Source organism: Polypterus senegalus, chromosome 12 (assembly GCF_016835505.1).
Source record: "Polypterus senegalus isolate Bchr_013 chromosome 12, ASM1683550v1, whole genome shotgun sequence".
NCBI classification, from domain to species: Eukaryota; Metazoa; Chordata; class Cladistia; order Polypteriformes; family Polypteridae; genus Polypterus; species Polypterus senegalus.
Window position 1 is genome coordinate 81847600 of NC_053165.1, and position 27182 is coordinate 81874781.

General features: G+C 37.6%; 1 protein-coding gene across 1 annotated transcript in view; it reads left to right on the forward strand.

Moving 5' to 3' along the window:
• The first annotated feature begins 276 nt into the window (after nucleotides 1–276).
• The window catches only part of zgc:158403 (tetratricopeptide repeat protein 39A), a 46677-nt gene continuing 19771 nt past the window's right edge, over nucleotides 277–27182 (forward strand). Inside the window, exons 1-4 of the mRNA XM_039772643.1 lie at nucleotides 277–593; nucleotides 12484–12588; nucleotides 15329–15460; nucleotides 23074–23150. Of these exons, the coding sequence (XP_039628577.1) occupies nucleotides 556–593; nucleotides 12484–12588; nucleotides 15329–15460; nucleotides 23074–23150 (352 nt within the window). The 5' untranslated portion in view covers nucleotides 277–555. The remainder of the gene's footprint in view (nucleotides 594–12483; nucleotides 12589–15328; nucleotides 15461–23073; nucleotides 23151–27182) is intronic.

Below are 27182 nucleotides of genomic sequence, written 5' to 3' on the forward strand. Positions count from 1 at the left end.
TACATATCCCGTTAAAAATAAAGACACGAGTTATTAGAGTGAGATTAGTTCTTTTTGTTGTACAAGGGCATATTACAATTACAGAGTTTTTTTATGCTAATACGATCATGATGCGATCTTACTGACTACGAAAGTGTTTCAAATTTCGTAGAAACGTTAGGACGAAAGCGAAGCGTATGTCAAAAGATGAATCACTCACCCGTGGGCGACGCGCCGGTCTCTCACTCATTCACTTGTGCGCACGCGCAGGCCGCCAATAGACTGCTCAGGCGTGCGCGCGCGCCCCTCTTTCGAAGCCGCTCTCGCGCTCGTGCCAGCAAGCCGCAGTTCTCGAGATTCTCGGAGTTCCATTAGAGACGGCGTCGCAGGTGGTTTGTCAGCTCAGGAAAAGAAGATAATTGGACAAGAAATAAAGAAATGAAAACACAATAAACAAGAGAACGTCGAAAAAACAAGAAATCATTATTTAGCGACGCTGGCCCGGAGGAGGCAATCCCGACGTATGGGATTCCTACCTCGTCAAAAAGATTTCCCTACTTTTAAAGACGACGAAAGATGTCCAGCAACTGCCGAGAGTCACCTGCTGCGGACAGGTACGGGCCCATATGATGGGAGCTGTGTCCCCAACTTGTCTTTTTTTTTTTATTTATACATTTCAAATTACAGCTTGTTCGGTCAAGGTGTGTGTTCTCATTATGTCCGATTTGTATCTTGCGGTTATGTTTAAAGTAGCGATTGTATATGGAAAAACGAATTCTCTGCTAGATGTATACACATACATGCGTGTTAGCTCTTATATCGTGTGTATATCATGACGTGGTGTAGTACTTTGTAATATCCTGTAAAGACAGATGTTCTTATTATAGTGTCGTGGCTGCTAGCATCTGGTTTATTACAGTTAATGGGGCCCAGCTTCCCTGTAGGTAAAACTATCCTCTGAATCAGGCAAACTTTGAGCCACTTGATTAGCATGGTGTCATTTAAATGTAATTTGTATTCTTGGAATTGATACGGTTTAATTAGAACAATTCCCAGAGTATTTAATGAAATTCCCCATAGTATCAATATGTGGGCTCTAGCTGGGAAGTCTTCCATTCTGGATTTTGCCAGCCTTGTGTTTAATTCCCATGCCCTCAATGCAAGAAAGTTCAGGAAATGGCAGTAGAAGATTTATCAGTGCATTCTCTGTAGAATTTGTATGTTCTCCCACTGTCTGGGTGCTTTTTCAACAATAGAGTGCCATACTTCAAGGTACATTGGCATGGTGTGGATTTATCATAAGTGTGGGTGTGACAAACCGTGAAGTGGTGCTCCATCCAGGGTTGGTTACTATTAGGATAGATTTTGCCTCCCACGTATAGAAAATAAATGGTAGGTCACTTTTTTTTTTTTTTTATTTATTTTTTTATAAGTGACTAGTAAAGCACTAGGCTGATGATCAATCTCTACTGTTGATTCACAGTGATGTAGCTTGAATCAGGTAACAAGCACGTTCAATTTTTAGAAACAGGGAAACAATAGTACTATACCTGTAAAGGACCTTCAGGTTGTGCTGTTGAGTGAGAAAATGTACAATAGTTGATGTGTGCAGTGTGGCTTCTTAATAGATAGATAGATAGATACTTTATTAATCCCAAGGGGAAATTCACATAATCCAGCAGCAATATACTGATACAAAGAAACAATATTAAATAATTCCACATAAAAGAAAGTGGTAGAAGTGATCAGTGAAATAGAGAAAAATAGAGATAAAAAGGTAAAAAGATAAAGTCGTATACGGAGCTGCTGGAAAGGCTGCCACTCGGATAATGGTAAAAGATTATAAAGCACAAGGAGGCCAGTTCACTCCAACCCACTGACTTACAATGTGGCCCCCAACTTGCATCAGAACAAAAATATGAACGTGACATTGACATGCACTTTTGATTTTTGGATAAAAGTTAAAAAAAAAAAAAAGTTGGCAGTGGTTATCAGAGTTCCAGGTGACGTGGTTTAAATCGCCGCCTTTATGGAGTTTGTTCATTCTTCTTCTGTCCCATCTCGGTAGACATGTGGCTATATGCACACGTGTGCTTTGCCATAGACTGACACTACAGTATATCTAGCGTTTGTCCTGCCTTGTATCAGTCTGATAATGCTGGAATAGGCTTTTGGATCAAGTGGGTTAAATAAATGAGTAAACACTTTTTGCTGCTGCTCTGTATTGGCATCTGGTATGGCACACTTTTCTTCACATTCAGGTGTTTTGCAAAATCGTTTTCCCACAGTTTATATGCCTGCTGGTAGTTAAATGGGAAAGTCTAAACTGGACCATTGTGAGTGTTGTGGCATGAGTGTGTGCATTGGACTGATGTGCTGTTTATAATAAGTTTCTGTCTTTTTTGGGCTCTGATAAGATCGCCATCAACCCTAAAAATTGACATTTAGAAAACGGATTGATGTGTGTGTGTGCACACTGTGGAAAAATACAAAACAACACAAATTCAAAAAATACCTTATTGGCTTAATAGTCATATTCAATATTTTATATAAAAGAAAGTTATATAAATAAAAGTAAGCACTAGGCTGCTTTATAGTAACACAGATATTCTGAGGACCTTTTTACTTCTATGAAGTGTGGAAACTGTCAAACATTTCTGCGTTAGGCGTGCACATGCTGGGCAGGTAGATCTTCTATCCTGATTTTTAATTTTAGTATAAATATCAGTTTCTTTATTTCAGTTGGTTATCCTTTCATAGATTTGGAAGGTTGAGGTACCACTTGCCTCTCTTTTTTTTCTTTGCGTTGCAGGAATTTATCTTTCATCCTTTTTGTATTGATTTTGATAGCCAGGTGGTGTTTAGGATTTGTGTGTATTTAAGATGCTTTATAGTAATGCTGTTTAGATCATAAGTAAGGAGGATGCTCAGCTGGCACGAGCTGGCAACAACAGAGAGTGAAAAGAGATCAGGTCAGAAACCTACTGATAGCCTCCAGAAGAGAGTAAGACAGAGCTACACTTTCAGCAGAAAGGGTTCTGCGTATGTCAATGTGGCCACAAAAACATTGCTGAGAGTGGATTGCCCCTAGTTTGCACTTTATGCCCCAGAAGAGTGACAGTCAGGAGCACCAACGTGAAAAAATGTGAAGCGGCATGGAGCAAGGCATGTACTTTTCACCCAGAATGGCAGTTTCCTGGTTTGTCTAACCCTTCTCAGAGAGTGTGATGGTGTGGAGAAAATGAGTGTCTGTGGGATCATGCTGTTCATCAGATAGTATGAGCAGAATTTGTGCTGTCTTGAGACCTCACTTAAGGGTGCAGAGATACCTGGAGCAAATAGCAGGTTAACACTGAACAGAAGTACCTTGTAGGAGGTATACATCCACCTTGGCCACCTGAGGGCAGAATCAAGAGGGGCGCTGGGTAAGCACTCACTGAAATAATATCAAAAAGAGAGGCCTTGGTCAGGACAGAATAAAAGGAGACCCAACCAAATAGACAGAGATTGAAGGTCAGCTTCAGAGGGCCCAGAGAAGTAGCAGGCTTTATTCTTGATCTTCCATTACTTTGTGTTCTCCCTTTTGTTTCTATCTGTGTTACTTAGTTAAACAAGTTTCCATGTTTTTGTACCTTTTGTCTGTTGTTTTATGTGCTGGATATGGAGGGCTGGCACGATGACCTCCTCCTATCACATATGTTGTGAGTAAATGAATGCATCCATGTTTAATTTTTCACAGGGAGTTAAGCAAATAAACTGAATGATCTTTTACACCTGACACTCCTGTTTTGCATGTTAAGAAACACTTTTTAGAATATTTTTTTTTCTGGAAGGTATAAAGTAACACTACAGCTTTGGAGTGTAATATTGTTTCACGTAAAGTTGTTAGCATTAACTTGTGTTAACAAGAAAAAAAGATCCTTCCAGAATCTGCTTGAATAAAAGACTTCCTTGGTTTGTGATAGTTTGCATAACGTTGTAAAAAAGCAATTTAAAATGTTTAAAGATTGAGTTTCATGTTTCTTAGGCACAACAAACTTACAAATAATAGACTCTGAATCATGAAGGTAGAGGCTTTAGTGTCAGTATTAGGAAATTGGATTCCCAGCAGGTTTATTGGCACGATTCAAAGACAAATACAAGGACAAAACATTCCACGTGGGACAAGAATGCTAGTGAAATCATTCATATGTAAGTAACTTAGTAGGACTCTTGACTCTTTTAGAATATACCATGTTAATCGCATGAAGTAAATTCTGATATAGGTTTGTAGAGTCATTATTGACGTGTATAGAAACCTGTAAAATTGTCAACACCCCTATTTGGAACAGGGCCAAAAACGGTTCAGAAAGCCCTAGATAATCTTCAATACTAGGCAGACACTTGGAAAAATTGAATTTTAAATTAGATAAATATAAAGTGGTAGACACAGGTAAATAGAATAGGAATTATAGATGCTGCATTGGCAGTGCAGATGGGACCAAATGCTGAAATTATTTCCCAGGTTTAAGCTGAGATCAAATCATACCCTTAAAGTAATACTCCACCCAAAAATGTTTTCTTTTTGTTTATATGTTACTTATGCTACTGGTCAAAAGTTTTTGAACACCTCAGTTTTTCTTCATATGAAAAGCTATGAATGACCTAAAATGGTGAAAAGGTAAGGTGTAATCTGCTAGGCTAGCAAAAAGGGAAATTTCAGAATATTACAAATGGGATTTCTTCAGCGATCAATTAATAGGTTGCTTCCTACAGATGTTCTGCAGCAATTAAGGTAAATTGAGCCTTGCAAGTTGAAGCAAACAATTTGCACAAGTGTCCCAACTTCTCTTGATTATTTAAAACCTCTCTATTTTTCTTAAAGCAGAGTTGGAACAGACTGTTACTACTCCCTCTGAAGTACTACTTGGATTATATTACACTGTAGAAACTTGTGAATTCCAGTGATAATGGCAAGAAAACATCAATTAACAAATTAAATGAGACGCAGCATTATCACTGTTATAAGTGTAGGCCTTTAATTTAGAGAAACTGCGCAAAAAAAAAAAAAAAAATTCATGAAAAGTATCAGTGATCCTACGCAATCCAAAAGCAATTGAAAACTGGAAGAGATCTGGCAGCCCTAAGTTATACCCCAATCATGAGACAGTTTTCTGAGGGTCACCAGCTTGCTCAGTAGGCGCCTCACAGCACAACAGCTTTAAGATCAGCTTAACTGTGGTTAAGAAAAGCAAGTCTCAGTTTCAACTGTGAAGAGGAGACTCTGTCCTGCAGTTTTGACAGGGCGAGTGGCAGTGAGAAAGTCATTCCTTAAAGGACAAAATAGGGCCTTGAAATACTGGCTGTGGACTACTGCAGACTGGAAGAAAGTTACATGGACCAATGAATCAAAATGTGAAATCTTCATTTCATCACTCAGGGTGTTTTGTATGCCATCAGGTTGGTGAAAGGATGGATCCTCAATGTGTAACACCAACTGTCAAGCCTGGAGGAGGAAGTGTGATGGTCTGGAGTTGGTGACTTGCATTCTGAGTCAAAAAGGTTACCACAGCTTGGCTGTTATATCGGTAAAAGGTGGCTACTTTGATGAATCAAAAATTTGAATAAAATGTTGTATGCCTAATGATTGCTTGATTTATTTTTTGTTTGCCATTCTTGATTTAATAAAACATTAATACATTAAACTGCATGCATTTCCATAAAAACTGAAAAAATGGGGGTGTTCTAAAACTTTTGACCAGCGGAGTACTCCATGTACTTTGTAGCAGTTCCCGAGAGAACTTTTTAATCTCGTGCTTTCTTGGAGAAACTATGCAAGAGAGATTCTCGTAGCACAGGATCGATAGGTGACCAACGCTGGACAGTGGCAAATACTGTGAAAAACGTCCACGGAACAAGGAAAAAAAAATCTTGTGTAACTCGTGTTAAATAATCCACATGTCTTTTATACAATCACTAGCTCAAAACGGGCAATTCTAAGAGATGTGTTTGTTGCTTGACGCACCATAAACATAATGGTTGTAAAAAACTGAGAAAGGCTTGAGGAGAAATGTTTATAGTATTATTTTTTTCTGTAATAATTAGTGTTTAAAGGCAACTACTTAAAATGTTTTTGGTTTTATATGGTGTACAAGGAACTTTCCAATCAAGGTGGATAAAACTGATTTTTTTTTATGAGCTTGAAATATTACAACCAGTCTTTTGACTGGCCTGACAGCAGTGGCCCATATAGCTTATATAATTGCAAAACCTGGAAGTAATAATCTGACAGCTGCCCTGTTGGTCCTTAATGTTATTTGAGAAATGCTTAGAACAATTTAAAAATTAATCTCTTTGGCATGTTATTTGGTAAAGCATGAAAAGCTGTTCAGAATAGGGTGCATTACAACAAAGGCATTGAAAGCAGATACATCTTACCAACCCACGGATTAACTTGGCATTAAGCATTGATGACATTAGCTAATGTACTTTTAAGATTAATATTTTTGCGTGTAAGAAAAAGATTTTTTTTCCTAACACATTTCTTCAAAACTGAACAGAGGAACATTCTCTTTGTTGTCATGCTAGCCAAGGTGTTATCGGTAGGAGCAACTTGCTAGTCAGGATGTTGACTCTCTGGCTATTGTGAAGAGATGGCTGATCTCAATATTGGGGGACTCAAAGTCTAAACCATCTGTGAACTGAGTTTGTTTTAATTTTGTTCTTCATTAATTAGATTCAACCTTGATACCGGTCTCATCATTCACATTCTTATATTAATGATTCAACCATAGCTATTTTTGTATCATTTCGCATTTTGTACAACCTCAGATTTATTTTTTTCATCTAGCTACCTTTTAACATTTTCATTTACAATTCACATCAGATCGCACTGGGACCTAAGAGGCTCTTGCACGTAGTCCCTAGGAAGTGTATTCCTTTCACACCCCTAATTCACTTTCTACAGGCATAAACTAAATATTTACACTGCTGGCTAATTTTAGAATGCCCCCATTTTTCCCGTTTTTTTATTGAAATGTATGCAGTTCGAACCCAGTGCATGAAATGGTACAAAGGTAAGTAGTAAACTGTCAAAAAAAAAAAAGGAAAAATTAATGTAATTTTCAGAGTTGCACAAAAAGGCCTTCTGCAAGGAGGTAACGAACAACTTGCAAATTTTCTGCATCAATGGAAGATAACTGAGCCTTGAAAGTTGAGGCAGGCAAGTCCTACACATGTCCCATCCTTTGTTGATTCCTTATAAACCCTCCATCTCCATAAAAGCAGAGCTGGACCAAACTGTGTTGCTCATTAACACAACAACAGATATGTTTTATGGCCTTATGAAGAAATTGTGAATTAATATTTGTCTGAAATTGTATTTAGGGATAATCAAACAAATTTGCATCAAAATATATAATATTCTATTATTGGTAATGCTGAAGTTAGAGTATCTTCTTTCGGCTGCTCCTGTTTTGGGGTTGTCACAGCGGATCATCTTCTTCCATATCTTCCTGTCCTCTCCATCTTGCTCTGTCACACCCATCACCTGCATGTCCTCTCTCATCACATCCATAAACCTTCTAGGCCTTCCTCTTCTCCTCTTGCATGGCAGCTCTGTCTTTAACATCCTTTTCCCAATATACCCAGCATCTCTCCTCTGCACATGTCCAAACCAATGCAATCCCGCCTCTCTAACTTTGTCTCCCAACCGTCCAACCTGAGCCAACCCTCTAATGTAATAAACACAATGTTTGCAAATGATTTAATTTTCTTTAAAATATATAAAGTACAGTATATTGAAAATCAATAAAATGCCAAAAATACACGATACACATATTTCAAAAGCACAGTGTTTGTATCAAATTTTGCTGTTTAGTCCAAATCACAAAATGGCTTTTCAGTGAGAGGGAAAATGACAAAGTAATAAGTGCTCAAAGAGCATTACCAACAAACCTGTTTTTGCTAGTAAGTGTCTGGGGTTTCCCTGTCTAAATATCTGGCACTTTTTCCACCACAGGAACTGTTCTTCAGGAACCAGGGGCTTTTCAGAATCTTGTAGACATGTAGTTTTTGTTCAACCAGGAATAATCGTAGGTGGGGATTGGGTGATAAATAATGCTGATTGGCTCTGGCTCAATCTTACAAACCTGTTATTAGTTTGGACTGTGGAGAATTATCGGGGAAATGGAGCACCACACTTCACACCACATCACTCTTAATAGCTGTATCAAAGCAGTAATCTTCTCTGTGAAGTACAGAGTGTGTTGAAGTAATTAAGGTAAAGGTGGTGTCTTCTGTGATCTCCTGGACATGCCACACTTCTCGCAGCATCACCCTTCTTTGCACTTCACATAATTTGGAAAAAGCTTACAGTTTCTATTATGCAAAGGGAACGCAACACACACAAGTGCGCCAGGGACCACATTTGGCCTAGCTCCTACATTGTACAGGAACTCATTGGTTCCTGAAAACAATGTTCCAGTGGTGGGAAAGCACCTATTGTCTTTAGCAGCAGTTAGGACCCAGGTTTTGAATTCAGAATGAAGCTAACTTTAACTTGGTCATAGTCTGGTTCGGACAGATGGTTTCCTATTTTTACATTACATAATTGTTCTACCAATACTTGAACATGTTGCATCTGTGGTTTTGGAGCACACTTTGTGGCCACTGATTTTTAAGCATTTCTCATTACCTTCTTAAGTGATCATCTTTTTCTTTCAAAGTAATACAGACACAGCACATTGTTACATTGGTTAGTGCAACTGCCAGAGAGCCCAGGTCAGACTCCTAGTCATGTCCCTTGCTGTCTATCTGGTGTTTTCATCTTTTCACTGTCTGTGTGGTTTTCCTTTGGTTTCCTCTCGCACTATAACAACATACTTATTAGATTCATTGCCAACTCTGAATTGCCCCTTGTGTAAATGAGTATACCTTTCAGTTAAATTGTTTCCCACCTTGTGCCAGCTGCTTCAAGAATAGACTCTGACTTACAGCCAACCTGTAATTAGTTTCAGGATAACATTAAAGGGATAAATAGATCACATAATGAACATATTTGAATGATTAGTTCTTTAACGTGGACAGTGTAATGGTGCAGTATTTAGTAATGCATCACAGACTTATGATGTGCCCTGTGAGAGTCTGGGTTGCTTTGTTTCTGAATAAGGAAGTTCAGAAGATGAATGGATTCTCTAGAACGTCACATGCAACATGTCACTCTCTAAACGCATTTCTACCACCTTTCTGTACCAGATGATTGCATCCTGCCATATACAATTAAATTTCTGATAATATAGTTGAACAGCCATCCATTATTATGATTGGAGGTTATTCAGAAAGTGAGTATTAGTTCATTTTTAATGCAATAACTATTGCTTGGAAAAACTGCAGAAATTCCTTTTAGGTCAGTGATTCCCAAACTCGGTCCTGGGGGACCCCCTGTGGCTGCAGGTTTTTGTTCCAACCAGCTTCTGTTTTTATGGGATAATTAAGTGGACCGTTATTTCCCAAGTTCTTTGTTTTGGGAATAATATAGAAATTAGAAAACTAAATTTGGTTTAAAACAAAAAAAAAAATGTACCAAGCACTTATATGGGAATAATGTATTTTTTTTTCTTTTTAACAGTATTTTAATCGTGATTTTCATCCTACTTTTTCAGGTGTTCTAATTGTTTAATCCATTATTTACTAATTAGTGGGTCTTACGCTAAAGTAGTTGCAGCCTTTGATTATTCAGTGTTGTTTGCCTAGGTGTCTGCTTGTTTTTGTCATTAATAAGATACAATGAAGGGGGAAAACTACATAGAGAGGGCAAAATATAATGAAATCAACAAAAGAGAGTTAAGCATTTAAATCTATAGCAAACACAGAAACATTTTTTAAATGTCTTTATAAATGTAAAAATTGTGCTGCTGTGCATTTCTGAATGTAGAATAAGAGAAAAAAATACCTAATTAAATAAGATCATTGTTATCAGGTGTTGTCACTGATTATGAATCTGGTTGGAACAAAAACCTGCAGCCACAGGGGGTCCCCAGGACCGAATTTGAGATCCCCTGCTTTAGGTAGTCGTGTAAGGGAGGGCATTTGCAAAATTATTGGTGGCAGATGCATTTAAAAGAATATAAAAGATGATCACTTTAAACATTTTAGGCAATCGCAAGGATTTATTTATAAATATTTCAAAACTTGTTTATCTGAAAAAAAAAAATCACATTCACAGAACAGTTTTGATAAGAGCAAAGAGCTTCATCTAAAATAAACAGAATACCTTTAAAAAGCCATTCCACCGAACACATTATTTTACCAAAATGTTACTGAGGTAACTGTCTATGGTTCTACATTGAAGAAGACGTTAACTCATATTTGAGCAGAAACTGATGCTATTGGGTACCTAAAAGTCTTAATTACCACAGCATCTGGAAATTTCCTAGTGGATATGGATATTGTATTATCTTTGTGTGATACCTGAAAATACTAGTAGAGTGTTTTTTTTCCCTGCTCCTTTGATAGGTCTTTACTTATACAGGGGTACCTTCTACATGGGATGATTAGCTGCAAGTGAATACATATCAAGTCAAATTAGACCAGAAGCCTTCAAAAAAATCATTTACTATATTAGATTACCGGTATTCTGTTTCTTGTTTACCTAAAAGCTATGTTGGGAAACAAACATACAGTATTCATATAGTTAATAACAGTGAATCTGTCCAGGTATATATATATATATATATATATATATATATATATATATATATATATATATGTATATATATATATATATATATATGTATATGTATATATATGTATATATATATATATATATATATATGTATATATATATATATGTATATATATATATGTACCACACTTCAAAGTAGATACTATATTGAAGTATTCCGATTCTCCAGGCGCCAATTTGAACATCTCTTCTCTTAATTGTAAGTTAGGATGTTCAAGGAAATGCTTACACCATTCAGAGACATATGCACACTCTCCTCTCTGATAGATAAAAGGGCAATCCATACTTAAACTACATCCACACAACCATGTTTTCTTTTAAAAAAAACAAACCTTAGTCTTCGTTTTTACCTTTTCTGAAACACTTGAAAACTGAGACTTTTCAAAACGCTGTCCAGAGCCATATACTTCTGAAAACGTCAGCTCGGCATTGCAATGTGGACTTTTAAAAATGCAGACTGTAATGGTACTCTGATTTTTTTTACAACAACATTTATTTATATAGCACATTTTCATACAACAAAATGTAGCTCAAAGTGCTTTACATATTAAAGAATAGAAGAATAAAAGACACAGTAAGAAAATAAAATAAGTCAACATTAATTAACATAGAATAAGATTAAGGTCCGATGGCCAGGGTGGACAAAAAAAAAACTCCAGAAGGCTGGAGAAAAAATAAAATCTGTTTGTGCTTATTATGTAGCCCATCCCTAATTGCACCCTGATTACTGAATTTCTTAGAATAAGGAAATAATAAAGAATAGCTCACTAAACAGTGAGATCTATTGAAGGTAACAATGATGGACTGATTGTGGAATTGGTTTGAACACAAACTCACAGCCACAGGGCCCTTTAAGTAAGACTGAACTTGGGATCCACTGCAATATACACTATGTTATACTTAATTCATTTTTTGAAACTCAATTTTCCATTATAGCATTAAAATTGGAATGAGCCGGTTGCAATTGATACAAAGGCTGAAATCCTCCCTGGACACGCTGTCAGTCCAAAGCAGACACTTGGGCCATTATAGAGTCCCCAGTTAATCCAACCTTCAAATCTCTGGAGATAAGCATATCCACAGAAAACCTAGAAACGCATACATAACTCTGTTCAACTCATTGTCTTTTCTGTTGCTCTGGACTATTTAAGATATTTTCTCCAGTGTTTTTTATTCAGCTTGTTACTAGTCAAGTTTAAAGTGAGTACAGTTCTTTCATGTAATAGTTGTAAGTAGTTATAATTTATGCTACATATTGCACAATGCTGTCTGTATTTGTAGTGCACATCAGACTTCTTATTAATACCATAAGAGGAAAAATTTTGACTGTCCCCTATTCTAAGAAGCTGTACCATAAAAGCTGTTTATCTTTCATAGTATTTGCTCATGGGTAGTGCAAGACCAATCAAAACCTATTCAGTCATTTGTTTAATCTTTAACATGCGTTTGTGTAATCACCCATGCTGTCACCTTTTTTTGTTTTTTTTCCTCCCCAAGCGGTTGTCCATGATGTCAGCATTTGTAAGGTAAAGAATGTAATTTGAAAAACATGGAAATACAAAAATGTTAGATGCTAATGCTTAAAAAGTGTTACTCAAGGCCAATACAGTGCTGTTAAGAAGTATGTTGTAAAAAGCAATTTGAATTGAAAATCTGTAGGCTAGTGATTTCTCAGTTAAATGTGAAGTTTCTATTTAGCTAGACTCTATAATTTATATGCAAAGTATAAGAAAAGGCTTTTTTAAAAAAAAAAAACGTGACATTTTCTGTTTATTTTGCAGCATTATTACCCCAAATCTTCAGTCCAGCATTCAAGAATGCATGGAAGCTCTGGATCTCTTTCTTAACAACCAGTTTGATGAAAGCTTAGCAAAGCTGTTTCCAAGGTGAGCTTTTGTTGCATGGCTTGTATCTTTCTTTGCTTCAAGCAATTGTCTATTCAATACTTTGATTTGTGTCAAATTAAGAGGCAATTTTCTAGGTCTCTCTTAACAGAAGATTTAAAATGAACGTCTTTCTTGATAACAAAAGAGGACTATAAAATCTTTATTTAACTGTACAAGTACAAGATAGCTGATACCTTAACCATTTTTGACTAGAACACCAATGGTTATGTAGTGTGTTTATTCTGATGAGAGGTTAAATGAACTAAAATTGGATAATATAGTGCAGTGCCTATTGAAGAAAAAAGTTATTTTTATGTATTCATTGTACTTCAGATGTTATATTTTATACACCCACTTTCTTACTGCATATTATTGCTTAGCAGTTAAATAAAGCAGCTAACATGAGTATATGAAAGAAACGCAGGATACTAAATAGAATACATAACATCAGATTAAATCTGTTCAGCTTTACTGATAAACGGATGGCACTTTTTTAACATTATAAAATTCTAATCCTGTACCTTTTGTGGTGAGAAAGAAAACGCACTGTACAGAGACTAAATGCCAGAGTGAGTTAAGAGGTTGCTTCTTCACATACACTATGACTTGGTGGCTTGTAGACAGTGGTTCCCACTATTCCTGCCGAATTCATAAAATAAGCCATTTTCAATTTTTCATATTTGCTTTATAAGAATTTTCATTTTTGCATATAATTTTTATGAGTTGAATTTCATTTTTTTATTTTTATTAATATATATAAATAAACATAGAGTTAATTGTACTGATTTTGGTAAATGAAACCAAAACAAAATTTTTATGCCAGTGCTTATTGCAACTAAACAGTTGATATCATTCATCTGATCCCCAAAGGTTATGCCAAAAGATAATTTCCCCTTGGGGATTAGCATAGTGTATCAAATCAAACATCAAAAGTCTGATGACCTTTTCCATAATTTAAAAGAAATCTTTCCTTTTTTTCCTTTTAATGCACAGTGTTGCAAGGGTTTTCACCCACCGAGTGTCATCTTTTCATTATGGGGCTGGACTATAATAGTAATTAAGGCAGGATATTCAAAATAAACCATTGTGTATAACACATGATTTCTGAGAACTTTGTGCAAAACATCAAATAAAATGTTAACTGTGTGATTGGTCACATGCCCCTTTTGCATTGTGTGTCTTGTTCATACATCTTTGTTTATGCATGCTGTCTTTTTTTAACATAGCCATTTTTGAGAAGATAAAAGGAATGCACAGACTATTGCTATCCATTTCATGTACTTAATTGAATTGCTTGAATTCCATGTGCTTTACTGAAAGTACCAACATAGTAGTCCAGCTACTTTACTCTGAAGGTAATGTTATATTGAACACCTGAAGACTTGACTCGTGCATCTGAAAGAAAATGAGCATCAGGAATGAAGTTTTGTCATGTGCTCTAACCAGGATACAGTTCTGTTTGCTTAGGTTACACCCCACAGCAGTGATTGCCTGCAAGGAGGTAAATATGGGTGGGACTGCAAAGTCCTGTCCTATTGACTTTTCAGAGAGTGCAGAGCAAAATTCACAGATTACAACAGGTTATCCTAAGAAGTATACGCTGATAGGAGTGTAAAAGAGAACTTTTCTAACTTTACGCTCAGTTCCCCACTTATTAAAATGAGATGACTTTCATTATGCTGTTGTCATTTACAAAATACAGCTGAAGAGTGTTGTACCGTGTTAGTCATAGATTGATACAGGAGAAAGTAGGGTGAAATGACACCTTTTATTGGCTAACTAAACAGATTACAAATGCAAGCTTTCGAGGCCCCTTCATCAGGCAAGGTGTAACATACAGCTGAGTTAGAAGAGGTGTGTTCTGTTCCAGGCACGTTTGGACTTTATTAAAGTGTATCAGCTGTAATTTATCTAAGCGTGCATTGTTGTAGCAGGCGCATGATGACTGAATCATTTTTATTTGTCGTCAAATCTCTTGGGTACCAGAAATGTAATTTGGCAGTGTGTTTTAAAGATACAGACTAGAAGCCACAGGGTGTTTGGGTGAAATACCACTTCTAATTTTCTGTGATATCTTAAGGTGGTTATGTACCTGGTACTTAAATTGGCTATCTTTTTAAATTGTATTGAATTGTTGTCACCTTTTAAAGTTACCAAATGTTGGCTGCAAGTGGCTAAGTTTAATTCCTGCTAGTTTTGAAATATGTCCCTGACATACCCCTTTTACCTGTCTATAATGTAAAGTTGCATGTGTAGATCCTTACTGCGTGACCTAGAGTGAGTCACTTTTAGATCTGTCAGAGTCTATGTGGTATCTTAATATTTATTTCTGAAAGCTGCATTTTGTGAAATGGTACCTTGTTGCAAAAGTTATTATCAATAATCAAGACTGAATGCTCAACGTCAGAAGCTCTAAATCTATACTTGCCTTACTGTTTGTCTCTGACTCAAGGCACAATAGATATAAATGTTAATCAGTTAACTTTATAATCATTCTGTATGAAAATGGCTGTTTTTGAATATTTTAGTGCAGGAGATGAACTACTAGGATGGTAGTAGTTTTAATCTGCAAAAATTGTTTTCAGGCCTGGTTTGGACTTAAAATGTATAAGAAAATTTAATAGAGCATTTTGTTTGTAGAGGCGTACTTACAAAAATCATTGTCTCGAAATGCTTATAATCTGATCATAACCGCTGTTTTTGGACCTCTGTCTAGACTTCATGTTTCCTCTTTCTACAGGATTAAAGAAAGCATGTATCATGCCCTTGTCTATGCCATCATTTTGGAAATGCAAGCCATGATGACATTTGAGCACTCCGACATCATTACTGCAGGCAGTGTCATGAAGGAAGCACAGGATGTGTGTCAGAGGTATGTTGCATGTACTGCAGAAATGAAATTGAGCCTAGGAGTGGAACTAAACTACTGCTGCTTTACTTTTGTTTGATTTATGATGGAGAGCTTAAAAGTGTGAAGAATATGTTGCTTAACAGTGAACTCGGTATATAAGAGATGACCTTAACTAAAAAAAAATAGCAAAGGTCATTAAGGAAATTGCTACACTGAAATACCCGTTCCCTTCATATAAGCTTAGCCACTATGGTTCTGTTTGTCCTGATTTGTTAGTTGAGGTTACAAAATTAAAGGACAGAAAATAAAATGTAAAACTCCAAGAGAGAAACCTTATATGGATTGTGAATTTCAGAACTGGAAGTTATCCCAAAGCTCCAGTCAGTGCTTGAAAATATTTTATATCGATTCACTATAGTAAATGTCACAGAAACTCTGCTGGATTTCAGTCTTGTGTTCCTTATCCTGATTCTAAGAACATAATTTGAATGATTATTATTAACTACATACTGTGTGACCAGAGTTGCAACAGATGACTCTCTTGAGACAGCCAGACGTAATTAAACATGTTATATTTGCTGTATGTTAAATGAAACTGAACATAAGAGGGACATACAGGGAGAGAACAAAGTGTAAATAATGATGAATCAAAACTTTGGTATCCCTCCGGACCTCCTTTTACCAAATGTCTGTCTGTTTAAAAAGGTGTCTTACCTAATTACCCACAAGGTAGGGCCTGTTAAAGCCCATTGTGGCTCTTCTTGTATGATTTTGGGCTATACAAAAATAAATTGTATCTCTCTTACCCCAGAAAATCACCTCCTGTCTATTTTCATTCTCTCTCTCGCTCTCTGTCAAAGCCTTGGCCTATTTCACTGTGCTCTGAACACTTCATCCCAATACTCCTCTTTACTTTACTTTGTAAGACCACTGGCCTCTAAGGTAGCTTTGCTACTCTCTCTCTCTCTCTCCCCATGCCACAATCTCAATCACTTCTGTGGTCATAGACAGCCCTGTTTTGGCTATAGAAACACCAGACTAAAATTGACTATAGTTGTTCCATTTGTCCATGTATCAACCTCGCCCCAATACAGTGTAATCTTTAAAGGGTCTGGTTTTTGCAACAGCTTATAGCTGCCTGTTTTCTTAACATGAAAATATCCATGCCAGCTGTTTGTCATGAAAGGACAAAATTTGGTTTCCCTCTTTACAAAGAGGAATTTTGTATTTTCTAGTGGTCAGGAGGTTGTGTAGCTTCTTTCCAGTACATCATGCCCAAGTGCTGGATTTCTTATCCTGTAACTTCCTGAGGGATTCTCAAATATCTTCCTAAATGGTGGATCTTGATTTCCAACAGCAAGTCTCTTTAAACCCAAAGATACTTTGTTTTTTGAATGGGGCTCTGGTGACTGGTGAGAAATATATATTTTTTTCAGCCTGAATAAGTTGTATTGATCCTGGACTATGCCATGGTCTTCCTAACCTAGTGGTGTGGAGCATTATTCCTACTGAAAAACCCATTCACAAGCTAGAAATACTGTTGTATGAAGGGATGCACCTTGTCAGTAGTAGTCTTCAGGAATCCTGTGGCATTCAAGATTTGTACTGTTTTTTATGTAGGATCCAATTTGTACCATGAAAACAAAAACTACACCATTACACTGCCACCTACAGCCTGCATTGTTGATGATGGACAGGTGGATTCAACAAAGTTATGGGTATTTTGACATTCTGTCCATTAAGTCGAATCATCATTAATTAGGATTTCACAGACCAGCCAAAGTCTTACAGTTCTTTATTATCAAGTGTGTATATGTTTCTTAGTTGGGTTGGAAATAATTCTTCCTCTTTTTAAGCATTATTTTATCTTAAAATCACAAACTTGCTTAGCTAGTTTAAGGTTGCTGGGAGCAGAGGTTATTTCTGTTAGTACTGGGTGCTTGCCCATCACGGGACACAATCATGCAGACAACCATCCACACTCATGGAGACAATTTAGAGTGCATTTAGAATTTACACTTCAAAGCTTGCGGCCTTTCATTTTAGTTTGCTTGAGAGTAACCAGGCATTTCATAAGGTAAACAAGCAACCTCTGTCAAATGCCTTTGGGCAAGTGTTGTGAAGTTTATGGGCAATGCCCTTGTGCCAGTGTTAAGCATCTCTTTATGTACATGGATTAATTAAGAGAATTTTTAAATATTTTCATAAAACTGCTTACCCGCTGCGTTTTGTCTTCTGCTGTTAGCATGCTTACACTTTAATTCAAATTAAACTGAAGAAATCAGTAAATGAATATAGAAAGAGTCTTGCCTCCTTGTAGCTATCAAAAATGACATGACGGATTACTGATGCTGTCAGAAGAAAACCTGTTCTACTTTCCTGATCTTGCCTCAGTATCTGATGTAGAAACTATACTTTCTATCTGTGACAATGATCTCTAGGTATCTCCTAGCTAAACCAGTGCTTTTACAACAGTGTACCAGGAGACGATCTTAGGCAACATTAAGAACAGGGCCTTTCAATCACATTTTCAAAAAAACAATTAAGGTCAATCCCTAATAAAATCCACTCTTTATTAGTTTGTATGAAACTTGGCCTATTAAAACTCAAAATTATAGATTTTTTCTCAAGTTAAACTTCTTCATCTTTTCCCACTTCTGTGATATTCTCCATACAGCTTGGTCCTGCAACTCCTCCCCAGTTGAACTTTTACCTTCAAAAATCTTTTTATTTCAACCATTCATCTCCACTTTGGATTTCCTAGGTTTTTCTTTCCCTTGTACTTCTGTTTCCATCCCCCTTTTGCCCAGATATTCATTGCCCCTCTTCATCACAAACATACCACTTCAGCCTACTTTTTTCCTGTACTTTCTTAGATGTCTCTCCCAGTTTTATTGTACCTCTGATTGCCTCATCTTTTTATTCTGTTTTGTATTTCCCACATCCGTCTGAACATTCTCATTTCTCTACAGTTACAAATTACAAAATATACCTGAGTCAAGATCAGAATTGTTAGTGACATCATCAGGATCTTGGTGGCTGGGTTACATGTTTTGGGAATGTATCTTGTTCAGATATTATTGTACTAAAATCTTTGATTATTGGTTTTGAATCACAGTAATCATAATTTGTCTAACAGCTCTGTCTGAGATAACTGTTACTGGTACACTGCTTAATAAACAATTTATTATTACTTTAAAAAAAATAATAAAAGATTAAGAAACCTTTATAATAACTTCAGCTTTCAGGGGCTTGCCAGATAGGCAAGTTCTTATTTATCACTGAAATTAATGTAGGAATAAATGTCCATACATATTTCTATTGGACATTATATTAAGTCTGGCTTTTTGGACTTTCCTAGTGTGGTCTGCTCTGTTTCTAGTTATTTCAGTGCATTGCTATCTGGTAGCAGCATTTATATTTAGATTGTCATAGCACACTGGGGTTAATTGTGATCAGATTACCACCTTCCCGTGAATTTAAGATAATTTGATTTAGAAGACACCTGTGCCACCAGCCTGTTCTTCCCTATGCCCCATCCTCCCTTTCAATAATGGAAAGGAAATAAACAAAAACTAGCTTGCATTGTTCCTGTTTGGATTGTTCCGTTTGTCCCAACTTTTGGATCTATTATTAGATAAATTGAATTACTTTGCCTGTTTCCTGGGATCTAGTTTGTGATAAAGAAGTGTTACGCTCATGGTTTATTTGTACAGCTGCCTGTAAAAGCACACGCAGCCCAGTATAAATGCAAGCATATGTTGCTGTTTCACAATCTTCACAATTATATTAGTGACAATTAAATGAAAGTAAAACTTACTGCAACAGGATGCAGTAATCTATCTCTTGCAAGTTTTACTTGGAGCAGGCCTTACGTTATCTACTGTATAAGCAATTGCTGAAGTACTAATTTGTTTTAAACTCGCATAAATATAGTTTTTAGTTTCCATGGTTACATTATTAGAATTATACAGAAAGCAGAGAAACGCTTTTTTTTTTTTAAAACTTAATTGTTTGAAAACATGTGCCAAGTCAGTTTTACATATTTGTGATCTGCTCTATAAAACTGGAAGAATTAAGTGAAAATAAAAGTCATTAGTCACAACAATCCATTTCACTAAGATTTTGGGGAGAATGAGCTTTGTGTATATAACATGCAGTTATGTCTAGTGAATATAATATTCTTTATTGCTATGTTTACAACAATAACAAGCAAAATATGGCGTGTATAACTTGCATTTACAAGGCTGAATGAAAGCAAATGCTATGCCATTAGTACAGTGCACTGTGTTTTAATTGTGCAGTTTGTAATTGTATGTTCTCAACTATAATGTTAAATGATGCTTCCTATTCTCCTGATCCCAGGAGAGCACTTACAGAAAAAACAAAATTAAAGTAAAAACACAACCCATAAGCTAAAAAGTAGCGGCATATTAAAGTGGTGGTTCATGCCAGTTAAAGTACTGCATCTTGCTTTAAAAAAGATCATTTATTCATTTTAGATTCTGTCAGCTTTAATAAGTAAAACTATTAGGAATAGTCATTTGATTAATCTAAGCACATTAGTTCTTATTTTATTTAGCATTGATATATTTAGGGTTACTAATTCATGGGCAATAAGAAAGAAACAATACAATAAAACAAAAAGATGTCAAAAGTGGATAGCCGTAAAATTCAACTTAAACTTTTCACTTTGAATTGAAATCTGTAGTTGTCGCTTAAAAAATTTTGAAAAAATAGTAAATATTAGTGTTCAGACCTGAAATAGTATATAATTATATGCATCATGCTTTCATAGTCTTTATGGTCAGGTCATGTTTACTTTTAAATTTCCTTGATTATAGTGCATCGTTTACCTCTCTGTTAACTAACAGGTTTCCTTTATGCTCTTTTGAATAGCTATCATAAAATGTGTCTTCACAGAGGGTCCTGATTATCTTCAAAGTGTCATTTTGTTGTTAATCTTAAAAGTGGGGTAATTAGAACTTTTGTCCCAATGATGGGTTCCTCTCATCTAAAGGTCAAGTCATGTTGCTATGGCAGATTATCCTTGTTAGAGATAATCTGACTTGAGAATTCCTTGTGAGGTGTTAACTTGGGTGGCCCAGCTTAACTGTGGAAGAGATCAAGTGTCAATATTTTCACATCAGACAAAAATGACTCTATCTCACTGTTCACTGCTGCTGAGGAGATGTATAATTTGCAATATACGATTATTCTTACCGCTCTTAATCTAGAACATCACACCACCAATTGCATTCATCTGACATAACAGAGTGGGCTGAGAGGGGGGTGATTGGCTGAAGAATTAGCATGTCTGAAACGTTTATCATTCTCGACTGCATGAAAGCAGATGCTATGGCAGAGTTTTAGTCATAAGTAGAGGGTGATGGAGGTGTTTTTAAAGTTAAATTGTCATAAGTAAGCTAATTGGAAAAGAGGCTTGTGTCCTTTATCATTAACTCATTTGCAGTATGTGAGACATCTTTGAAGTTACTTTTCTTGTGTTAGTGCTATTTGGGGTCTTGCACTTTTTATCGGAGATGCTTTTTCCATGTGTCATCCCAACTCCCCAGCCACTGACTTGATCAATAATTTTGCAAGATAAGTTGTGTGTATTTTTTATTTATTTATTTATTTTTTGCATGTATAGTGGAAGCACTAGGGCGATACTGTAGGCTGGTTGAGGAACTGCACTGGAATCCTCAATGTTGCAGGTGCAATTTCCACTGGGTCTGTTTGGCTAAGTCAGTTAATTTTAGCACACACAATTTGCAAAAGTGCTTCTGTAAATATTACCCTATGCATTAAATGTATAGAACTTTGAAACAGTGTTACTTATCAAAGGTCAAGTCAAGCTGGGGAGCATGCACTGGTACAGTGCATTGCTGAACCCACTACACGGCGAAACAACTCGGGATCCCGGTTTGCAACCCCCAAGGCAGACACGCGGTAATGACCCAATATCTGCCATAGCCAGGTGTTATGTGGGCGAACCCTTGGCCTGGTCCAGCCACTTGAGTCCCCAACAATGAGGATCTTGTGAGCCGGATCACTCACAGGAAATGTGCCGCATGCCCGTAGTGCTGTAACTGACGCTACCTCACAATGCAGGTTAAGTGCCTCATTCAGGACTCCATGAGCAACCGCTCATTCGACACAAAGTCAAACCAACGGAACCCAAGGATCTTCCGGAGAGACACAGTACCAAAGCAGTCCAGTCTTCGTTGCAGGTCACTGGATAACGTCCATGTCTCACAACCGTATAGCAAGACCGGAAGCACCAGAACTCTAAAGACTTGGACCTTCATCCTTTTGCATAGATATCGGGAGCACCACACACCCCTTTCTGACAACCTCATGACCTCCCATGCTCTCCCAATCCATCTACTGACTTCATAGGAAGAGTCACCAGAGACGTGAATGTCACTGCCAAGGTAAGGAAACCTCTCAACAAGGTGAACACTCTCTCTGCAGACAGACACACTGCTGATGGCTGTGCCCAAGAGGTCATTAAAGGCCTGGCTCTTAGGTTTTTATCCAGGACACTTGCAAGCCCAGACACTCGGACTCCTCACTCAGTCTCTTGAGCGCCCCAATCAGAGCCTCCATTGACTCCACGAAGATCAATGATGATGAATTTCCTCTTAGGATTAATAAAGTATCTCTGTCTGTCTGTCGTCGGCAAAGTCAAGATCTGTGAATCTTTCTTCACTAACTGATGCCCCACAGCCGCTCGACCCCACGACCTTGCCCAACACCCAGTCCTTACAAGTAATGAACAGAGTAGGAGCAAGAACACAACCCTGACAAACCCCAGAATCAACTGGGAAAACACAGAGGTCCTGCCTCCACTCTTCACAGCGCTCACAGTACCAGTGTACAAGCTGGCCATGATATCCAGCAACCTCGAGGGGATCTCGCGAATCCTCAGGATGTCCCACAGGGCAGCTCGATCAACTGAGTCAAACGTTTTTCGAAAATCAACAAAGGCTGCAAAGAAACTCTGCCGATATTCGTGTTTGCTCTCCATGAGAACCCTCACTGCCAGGATGTGGTCGATGGTAGACTTCTTAAGTGTAAAACCAGACTGTTCCGGTCGCTGGTAGGTGAGCAAGTGATCACAGATCCTATTGAGGACGACCCTAGCAAGACCTTACCCTGAAAGGTGTTATAAAATATATCGATGATGATTGAACACCATTACTGTTTCCACCTGAATGTTTTATCCCTATGCCTCTATGGAGGCTTTGTTAAAGAGGCACATAACTTGTACTTCACCAAACATCTGCCCACTCTAATTTTTCCTGAATTTGATAAGTTGAGTCACCTAGAGAAGCAATTTGACAAGCATGTAAGCAAGCATAGATAAATCAGTTCCTAGGGTAAAATGGAGAACTTTGTTTAACAGAGCCTAGAATTAATATGCTATTTTCGTCATCTCTTATATAGACTTTTCATTGTAATAGAAACAGTGAGAGTGAAGCTGGGGTATTTGTGATATGCACATGATTTAACTGTACGCTGTGGTCTCTTAAACTAAATATAATACTAGCTTCCTTTTGATAAAATATGGACAAGCCAAATGATTGAATATTTAGGCAATTTTGTTTTTTGTTTTTAAATGTGCCAAGGTTCAGAAAGAAGTCCTCTATGGTTGGGTCCATTACAAGCTTAGTGAACAAAAACACGGGAGAAACATATACAGAAGGTAAGTCTGTGTGTGTGTGTGTGTGTGGTTTTCTTTCTATAAACAAGTTACTAGTTGTCATTCTGGTCTAACAGGACTACTGTGGTATATGTGAAAATTTTCTACTACCATACAATGAATACACATGTTTGTGTTTAGAAACAGGACACCATTTTTCAAGGTTTGTCACTCCTAGTTTTCATTCATTGCACCATTCTTTGACTGGTTTTGGGAAAACATTTGGAGATTAATTTATACCAATAAAGGATAGAAAGGCTACATTCCTCTGTTGAGCATAGGGTTTGTGTTTTGTTTAAGCTAATGTCACATTACATGACTTCTTGTTGTTGAGCATGTCAGATTTCCCCACCACGGTTGCTGACCTTGTTGCCAGTTCATGTCAATTTAAACTTTTGAAAATCATTGCCTATTTCACACATATCAGCTGTGTGCTGGCCTTCTAGCACAGTTTTGTTTGCTTTTTTTTCTTTCTGACAGCCATTAGCGTATAACCTGATGGAACCAGCACTGTCTAAGGGGATAATAGTTGTGGCTAGTTCAGCAGCAATCCTGGTCCTTTATTTCTTTTTCCATTCTGTTATGATATGTAAAACATGGGACATCAGACAGTTGAGCTTGTCCTCTGTTTGTGAGGTCCAAAGTCCCCTTATTGACTGGCGAGGCTGGTGCTGTATGAAAGATTAACAGGTACAGCGAGTTCAGCCCCAGTCTCTGCACTAATATTCTGTTTTAGTACATAAAACAAGAGACATCAGACAGATGAGCTTCTCTTCTCTTTGCGAAGTTCAAAACTCCCGTGTTTCTTTTTTTCATCGCTGCCTTCTATACATTGCACTTCCAGATAGGCCTTCATTGGTTGTCAGCTCTCTAATTAAAGACATAGTCAACCTTTCTGATTTTATCATAGTGAGTCACATTATGCGATCAGATTCGTGGAAGTGTGCCACCAACTGCCCTAAAAAAAAGGCTGCCACTCGAAATTGCTGGAAAGGTCATTTAATGTAACATAGGCTTTAATTGTCAGTTAGGATGGTATTGTTTTCATGTAAGAAAATGACATGTCCTTTTTATTTTGCTGTATATTTTTGCATATTACTTTATTCAGAATGTACTTTATCAGCATGACATGAACAGCCACACCACATGCACCTAATGATAAGCCTGGTTGGGCCCAGCTAGTACGTGGATGGAAGATCATCTTGGAAAAACTTGGGTTGCCGCTGGAAGAGGTGTTGGCAAAGTCAGCAGGGGGTGCTTACCTTGTGGTCTGAATGTGGATAACAATGCCTCAGTGCAGTGACAAGGACACTGTGCTGTAGAACTGAAGCTGTCCTTCAGACGAGATGAAAAACCGAGGTCCTGACTCTCTGTGGTCATAAAAAATAATCCTTTGTAAAGAGCAGGGTGTATCCCAAAGCCCTGGCTAAATTGCCCACCATTGTCTAGTCATTCTGGCCCCCAAATCATTCCCTGTATCGAATTGACGATCTCTGTCACCACTTCTCCACCTAATAGCTCATGTGTGATGAGCGTACTGATACAAAATGACTGCCATCAGTCCCATCATCCAGATGGATGCTACACATTAGTGGTAGTTGAATTGGTTCCCCATTCCATTATGAAAAGTGCTGTGAGTAGAGATAAAAGCGCTATATAAATGTAAAAAAATATTATTTTACAGTATTGTGATGGAGTGGCACCCAGTCCAGGATGGTCTTCATTTAAATATGGTTTATAATGTATACACACACACACACTGTATGTAGGTTAGAGATTATGAAAGCAGTGGAATTCGAAAGGCTCAAAAAAAAAAAAACGGCGATACACATGTGGAGAAAGTTAAAGAATATGAAAGTACGAAAATTAGAAAGTGTAAAAAAAAAAAAAAAGTAAAGATTGCAGTAGTGCAAACAAACGGAAATTATTACTACTCGAAAAAGGGAAAATAATCACCGCGGTGTCATTGGGGGGGAAAATAAAAGGTCAGAAATAAGACAGAGTAGAAAACCAAGTAAAACGTCATAAAGAGGTTAAAAAACAAGGGGGCCAAACATATGCAGAGCAGGTTAGAGGTAATGAAAACTGGAATTCAAAAGACTAGTAGAAACACATGGAGAGCAAGATACAGAATATGAAAGCAGAAAAAAAAAGACGGTGTCAAAACAATGAAAGTAAACATCGCATTAGCAAAAAAAGGAACATTATTACTCGGAGAAATAACAAAAAGGCAAATAGAGATCGAATATATGGACATAGGTGATGTGTTAGAAGTATGTAAATATTGTGAGGCTTTGAAGTTTAAGTCAGAGAATTTGAAAAATGTGGTTTACCTCACATGCATTTATTGGTTACTTTGCAAAAAAAAATATTAACTGCTGATAATGTAGATCGTTCTGCTAAAATTCCAAACAGAGAAAGCAACCCTGAATTATGGTACAAAGTCATTAAACATGTCTTACTTACCTCAATTAAAAGATTCAGCATATTTGGACTCCAAAGATTCCAAATATTGTTTTTACAGAACTTGTGAAATAAAAGTGAAACTAATGAAATAGCAACAATTCAAAGAAAAGAAAAAAAAAATATATCTTAAAAGTATATATACTGCTCACAAAAATTAAAGGAACACTTTTTTTATTGGGCCTGGCATGAAATTAGTTAAACCTGTCTGATAATTTTCTGGTTGGTCAAGCAGCTGAGGTCATTGTTAATCACTTTCAGCTGTATTGGTGTTCATGGACTTAACGACAGGTGCACTAAAGTGGCAACAATTAGAAAACCCTCAAAACAGGACTGGTTTTACATGTGGAGGTCATTTCAAGTTTCTCCCTCTTGATCTTTTTTGGCTTGAGTAATCATCTCTACTGGCAGTATGAGGCGATTCCTTAACCCTACAGAAGTTGCACAGGTTGTCCAACTTCTCCAGGATGGCACATCCACACGTGCTACAGCAAGAAGGTTTAATGTGTCTCCCAGCACAATCTCCAGAACATGGAGGAGATTTCAGGAGACTGGCTGATATTCTCGGAGAGCTGGACAGGGCCGTAGAAGGTCCTCAACCCATCAGCAGGACCGATACCTGCTCCTTTGTGCAAGGCGGAACAGACTGAGCACTGCTCGTGCCCTACAGAATGACCTCCAGAGGGCCACTGGTGTGAATGTCTCTACCCAAACAATCAGGAACAGACTTCATGAAGATGGCCTGAGGGCCCGACGTCCTGTAGTGGGCCCTGTGCTCACTGCCCAGCACCGTGGAGCTCGACTGGCATTTGCTCAAGAACACCAGAATTGGCAAGTCTGCCACTGGCGCCCTGTACTTTTTACAGACGAGAGCAGGTTCACCCTGAGCAGCTGTGATAGACGTGAAAGAGTCTGGAGAAGACAAGGAGAACGATATGCTGCCTGAAACGTCGTTCAACATGACAGGTTTGGTGGTGGGTCAGTGATGGTCTGGGAAGGCATATCCATGGAGGGACGCACAGACATCTACTGCGTAGGAAATGGTGCTCTGACTGCCATAAGGTATCGAGATGAAATCGTTGAACCCATTGTCAGACCCTACGCTGGTGCAGTAGGTCCTGGTTTCCTCCTAATGCACGACAATGCCCAGCCTCTTGTGGCAAGAGTATGCAGGCAGTACCTGGAGGATGAAGGAATTGAAACAAATGAATGGCCTTCACGATCCCCTGACTTAAACCCAATAGAACATCTGTGGGACATTATGTTTCTGTCCATTAGGCGCCACCAGGTTGCTCCTCCGACTGTACAACAGCTCAGGGATGCCCTCATACAGATCTGGGAGGAAATGCCACAAGACACCATCCGTCGTCTCATTAGGAGCATGCCCTGACTCTACCATCTCCATACCTTAGTAGAAATTTGTTAACTGAAGACATTTTTATCTCGATTTGATGATTCCTTACCCATTGTAGCCACACCTTCGTATTTTGTTTCAGCTGATAAGAATGGAATGGAAACCAACTTTGTCTTAAGTTGCTATGGCCTTTCTGTTGCAAGGTCCCATTCAGAGAA